We start from the raw sequence: 6145 nt of genomic DNA on the forward strand, positions 1-6145 counted from the left end.
ATTGGGTTAAACTGTAATGGCTTCTTGAGCATTAAGGCAAGATGCTACTGAGGGCTACCTGGCTTGTGCTTGCACGAGAGTAGCTACTTGAACGCCGTTAACTTCACATGAGAGCCTCTCCTACTCCAGACTCTCTTTTTTTATACCGGGTCTCTTTGACGAGTGTGTGCATCTGAATTTAGGTAACGCGCCGCTTGCGTCCAATGATATCAAAAGGAGGGAAAGGAGGGAAAAAAACGGAGGGGGGGTTAATCATTTACGCAGCCACTTAACACGCGGATGTGTATTTATTTACTTATCAGTATCAGTCATTTTCCCTCCCCGCAAGTGCACTTTTGCATGTCTGAGTACGATAAGGCATAACACAAACAATCCTGCAATCACTGGAGGCCTCTCATGGCCATTAAAAGTCAGTAGTTCAACTGAGGAGTGGTTCTCCAACTCTCAAGTCCATATAGGCCTCCTTTCATCAAGAGGCCCTCGTAAACATCACTACAGTTAATAAAGTGTATTGTGGTCACTCGCAATCCCAAGGTGCAGCCGCGCGTTTGTCAGCAACAAGTCGACCGCAAGAAGAAGAAGAAGAAGAAGAAATGGGGAGGGGGGGGACAAAAAACGTCGCCGAACGGCAGCGGTGCGCCTCGGAGCCTCCGCCGCCGGGACGAACGTTTATGATCATGCAGCGCTTATGTTATTGTTAGTGGGAGGGGAGCACATGTCTTGTAAGTGAAATTACGCACGGCGAAAGGAGGCTAGAGCTGTTTTGTATTGTTGCCGATGCCCCGCCTCTGATGGTAGCCTTAAACCTGGCACCCAGCTAAAACAAACCAAAGCCAGCACCGAGCTCCCACTCAATCCAATTAGGGCGGACTTGAGGCGCTCTCCTACGTGTTCATCTACCAGGATCGACGTTGAGACAACAGGAACCAGAGGGGCTCTGGCCAAAAAAAAAAAGGAAAAAAAAAGAGAGAGGAGAGAGAAGGAGAGATTGCCTTGCCTTCTAATTTCTCCCTCTCCAGCCCCAGAACAATGTCGATGAGCCCTAAGCATACGACTCCTTTTTCTGTTTCCGATATCTTGAGTCCCCTTGAGGAGAGCTATAAGAAAGTAAGTATGGAGAATAACAACTTGGGGGCACCTCTCACTTCTTACCGGCAGCCGCAGGTCTCTCAGGCGGCGATGCAGCAGCACCACATGGGCCATAATGGGACTGTGTCTGCGGCTTACCACATGACTGCGGCAGGTGTTTCTCAGCTGTCACACACGGCCATGGGGGGCTACTGTAACGGCAACCTGGGCAACATGGGCGACCTGCCGTCCTACCAGGACGGCATGAGAGGCAGCGCCACGGCCACCGGGTGGTACGGAGCCAACCCCGACCCGCGTTTCTCCACCAGTGAGTATCCTGCACCTGTTCGCCTTCCAGCTTTACTTTGTAAAAATACAGGTTGCTCCGCGCTGGTGATGCATTTTTTGCGGTGTTTCTTTCCTCACCTTGGCGCTTTTGTGCGTTAAGACGCCCGTCTCCGTGTGCTTTTAGTTCAAATTTCCTTATTTCTAGCACAAAGGAGGGGGGGGGGAAATCACACACTGTCTTTCTGTATCTAATCCACCTGGTGCAACATCTGGAAAAAGTCTCACGATGGGAGACGGATTTCCTTTGGCGCATTGATTTGACAGAATTTATCCACTGTTTTCTCCACATTTATTCGATAATAACATGCTGTCAGTTATGATCCGGTGTTTATAAATTTAGTTGATGCAGTTTGACAGTTTAAATGTGGCATTTGACACGTTTAATAGCTTAGTGTGTATCTGCTTCTAGGATGCCCTCCAAAATGCAGATGTTTTTTGACTCCCATGAAGATAATTATTGGAGTTGTAATTGTGTGGATACCAGGGTTAATTAACTTACAACTTTGCAGATCAATACCGGGACTCAAAGCTATATATTTTAAGCCCAGCTACACATACTTATTACTACTTTTTGCAAGTAAAATTTGTGTTTTATTTAAATTTTGGTATTTACCCCCCAGTCTCTCGCTTCATGGGTTCGTCGTCGGGCATGAACATGGGCAGCATGGGCAGCCTCAGCTCCCTGGCAGACGTGGGCAAAGGCATGGGCTCCCTGTCCAGCACCCCGAGGAGAAAGAGGCGAGTGCTGTTCTCGCAGGCTCAAGTCTACGAGCTGGAGCGACGCTTCAAGCAGCAGAAATACCTGTCGGCGCCGGAGAGGGAGCACCTGGCAAGTATGATCCACCTCACCCCGACCCAGGTGAAAATCTGGTTCCAGAATCACCGGTATAAGATGAAGAGGCAGGCTAAAGACAAGGTCTCCCAACAGCAGATGCAGCAGGAGAGCGGCTCCTGCCAGCAGCAGCAGCAGTCCCCACGGAGGGTGGCGGTGCCGGTGCTGGTCAAGGACGGGAAGCCGTGCCAAGGCAGCGGCCACACGCCAACGTCCTCCGCGCAGACGCACCACCAGCAAGGGGGCAATGCCATGATCATGTCCAGCAACCCGTCCGGCCTCGGGCAGCACCAGAGCCAGCAGGTGGGAAGCACAGGTCACTCTCCAGACTTGGCGCCGCACTCCTCCAGTCCGCCCTCGCTGCAGAGCCAAGTGGCCGGCCTCTCCCACCTCAACTCCCCCGGCGCAGACTACGGCTCGGCCCTACAGTGTTCGGCCCTGTTATACGGCAGGACGTGGTGACAAGAGGCACCAGCTGTGCTTTAAATCTATTTAAAGAAACAAACAAAAAAAAGACATCTTGTTTTTTTTCCCTCTGTCAAGACTCGGCAAGTTCTTCTCTGTAAATGTGCGCATTCGAACAACAACCGAGTGAAAATCGGTGCAGCTCTTCTTGAATTTTTTCGCCCGTTTCAATGGACTTACGTGGGAGAAAGCACACACACGCGTGTCCAGAAACTGCGTCTTTCTTGGGATTTATTTATGTAAATTATATTGAGACAAAAAAGAGGAATCAGCAGTCAAATAGGCCGCATAGTTGGGGAAAAAAACTGAACCTGAACAGGGACGCGAAAAGGACTGCTGGTATTATGGGTGCTGTTAAATTTTACCCCCCATCCACAAAAACACACGACTGATTTATAATAGAAATTTAATGTAAGCCGTAGATCTAGCTTGTATATTTCTGTAAAAGGTTTGAATTTTAGCTATTTGTTGTACAAAGTTTTTGACGCTATTGCCGGTTTGTTGTCGTTTCATTGGTATTTGTACGTTTTATTTCTTTGTAACTTAAATAGATATTTGACTTACTACAAAAACAGTCCTATTAATAAATTATGGAAACAAGACAGTTAGACTTCTTTTTTGGTGAAATATATCAAGACTTGGGTTAAAAATGCAGAAATGCTCATTTTAGTTGGGAAAAAGAACGAAAATGAAACAGTGGCGCATTATTATTATTACTATTATTATCATTATTATTAGTGCGTTTTCTATATATCTTTATTTAACAACAAAGGGCCATCTCAAGAACCAACAAGGCAATCCGAATTTGCAAAATAGATGTTGCAAAGTCACAAAACTAAATTATATTGTGCTAAATACTATAGGGCTCAATGTTTCCTAGTTTTAGCCTCTGCAGACGAGAAAACAGCAATCAGACTTATCGTCCAAGGCTGCAGCTCACACTAGCATGCCCTAAGAAGAGTAAACCGAAACCTTTATGTGCTTTTTTCTTTTCTCTTTCTGTCTGCGTCAGAGAAAGGTGAGGTCTCTCGGTCTGCCGACATCAAACGCGGCTCAAAGGAGGCAGCTTATCGATGAAATCCTTCTCCAAACAGCGCCGTATTCTTCTCAAATCAGGGCCGAGGCGAGCTGTCGGCTGCGAGGCTATCAGCTGCTTTATCAATAATCAATCGGTGGGGGAATTGAAAGGGGAACTGGAAAAAAAGGTGTCAATTACAAACCTGTTTCCGCATAAAAAACAAACAAACGTGTAGGCTTTATTTCAGGCCTGTAGACTGTTTACTAATTATTTACTTCCCTCTTAATCGCGCGTAAAAACGCACCAAACCTGTCATTTGTTTTCCTTTATGTGTAGCTTCGGTTAATAAAAGCCCTATAATGATCATTAGACCCTATTCTCCCGCCACCTAATAGAAGCCATATAGCTCTTTAACTGTAAACAACGCGGTTGCTAAGCGACGGGGGTGATTTTCGTTTACGGCTCAAATAAGCTGTTTTCAATTCAGTGTTGTCATATAGCGGCAATTTGAAATACTTTAAGGCTCCCGCTTGACTGGAAAATAATTTAACACAAAGGCTTTTATTTATTTGGATCTAAAGAAAATTATTCTGTCATGGTTTGAGTGAAGATTTGAAGACAACTTTTTAAAAAAATAAAAGTTGGATATTTATGAGGTTTCTTGAGATAAATGATCCTTTTATACTTGATCCAATTTTGTCATTATTATTATTTACATTCTCCATTTATACACAATGTGCCCTTTGTAACCCTCCATGTTTTGGGAGCTTCTTCAGCTTCATTTCAGAGATAGAATAAGCTCCTCAATCGTTTATTCAACAAAACCAAGCTGCAAAATTGTCCACTTTAAAAAAAAAAACTACGTGCGTAAAAATAGGATTAAGCCTCAAATGCAGCTGAATTAACGCTGCAGGCCCAGTCTGCACCTGAATCCTGCTTCCCTCTGCGCCCATAATGTCTTTTACATGGGATCACTGGGGTCGATAGGAGGCTGTTTTGCTTATTATGCTTCTCTCTGATTCGTGGTATTTACAGTATCCAGCTGGATTTTGCGCATTTTGAGCCAATTATGCTGTAAAACGATATATGTCACGCTTGGAGCAGAAGAGTTATGTGCGTTAATACGGCTTTTAAGTATGCACAAAACACATATATTGATATTACAGCTACAGAAAATGCGAACCGATTATCCTAAAATTCATATCTTTTCACGTTCGAGTCTGAAAATAGCGGTTTTGTTCGCTAACATTGCAGAGGGAACGTGAGTTTCACATAATTAGGAGGCTAAACTGTTATTTCTAATTTGCGTGCATCACTTTAAGCCAGTTTTAGGCCACCAGCAGCACCTAAAAGAAGAAAAAAAAGAAGATAAAAAAAGCCTCTTTCTGGGACTTTTAAGTGAAATCTCCCCAGCATCAGAAACTGTCTTCTATTAGGTATTTTGCAGAGCAGGTTTTGTTCGGAGGAGAAGTGAGAACTTTGGGATTACATTACCATGTCTTTGGCGCGGTGTGTGGTCTTTGTGTGCAGCTTGTAGCTGTTGAGAATGACTTGTTGGAAGCGTGTGTGCTCTCATCGCTCTCCTTTGTAGAAGCCCACAGTGCAACTCCCCAAGTCCTCGTGGCTTTATGGTGGGCTGTCTCCATGAACCCCAAGCAATTAGTCTCTAATCTCAAGGTAATCATATTTGAGTTAGTGACGAGCTGGTGAATTTTATTCGCCTGTTTAGCACCGAGGAATCCTGTGGCACGCAGTTAAGGCAGGATTTAAAGTTTGAGAGGTTATCAAATTAAAATTGGAGGCTCCACTGTCTGTGATCCATTGATTTAAATATTTATAGCGGCTTCGCGACGTGCAAGAAAAGCAAAGTGCGTCGTTTTAAAGACTGAAATGTGGCTTTTAACGAATGGATTTTGCAACCTACAATCTAAAAAATGTCAGCCTTAGCTATGATTAAGTTGTGTTTTTATTTTTAATTTGCACTTTTTTTCTTCAAAAATGCTAAATTGTAGGTTTATTACTTCCTAAAATTACGCGTCAGTATCGACATGCATTGATGAGATTAGTAAACAGGGAGTATAAATCTCTTTTTAAAACAGTTAAAGTTGGATATTTTTATTTCCACACTCTTGTTGCAACGTTAATTGGTTATCCCAAAACAACCCTGACTAAAACTTGACAATGAGGACATGAGCACTGTCCAATCAGATAATACTTTGCACATTAGGAATAACAGATAATCAAGCAGTGAAACAAAACATAGCCTGTTTTTGTTAAGTTTGTTAGTTTGCGTGCGATTTTTGACACATAATCCAACAAATAAATGTGACACGTGCGTAATTAACTTCGCATTTTAAAAAAAAACAAATACAATAAAAATTTCTAAACATTAGGAACGAATTTTACAGTGACCT

General features: G+C 43.7%; 1 protein-coding gene across 1 annotated transcript; it reads left to right on the forward strand.

Moving 5' to 3' along the window:
* The first annotated feature begins 597 nt into the window (after positions 1-597).
* Positions 598-3315, forward strand: nkx2.1 (NK2 homeobox 1). The gene is made up of 2 exons (XM_022196995.2): positions 598-1396; positions 2037-3315. Exons 1-2 carry the CDS (start codon positions 1030-1032, stop codon positions 2708-2710), a joined length of 1041 nt encoding a protein of 346 aa, XP_022052687.1. The 5' UTR covers positions 598-1029; the 3' UTR covers positions 2711-3315.
* The last annotated feature ends 2830 nt before the right edge of the window (positions 3316-6145 follow it).

This window comes from Acanthochromis polyacanthus, chromosome 1 (assembly GCF_021347895.1).
Source record: "Acanthochromis polyacanthus isolate Apoly-LR-REF ecotype Palm Island chromosome 1, KAUST_Apoly_ChrSc, whole genome shotgun sequence".
NCBI classification, from domain to species: Eukaryota; Metazoa; Chordata; class Actinopteri; family Pomacentridae; genus Acanthochromis; species Acanthochromis polyacanthus.

What these genes read in the sequence shown, in the direction of transcription:
- nkx2.1 (XM_022196995.2), top strand. Translation starts at nt 1,030, where the DNA reads ATGTCGATGAGCCCTAAGCATACGACTCCTTTTTCTGTTTCCGATATC. An exon ending in CGACCCGCGTTTCTCCACCA is followed by an intron (nt 1,397 to 2,036) that starts GTGAGTATCCTG and finishes TTTACCCCCCAG; the next exon opens with TCTCTCGCTTCATGGGTTCG.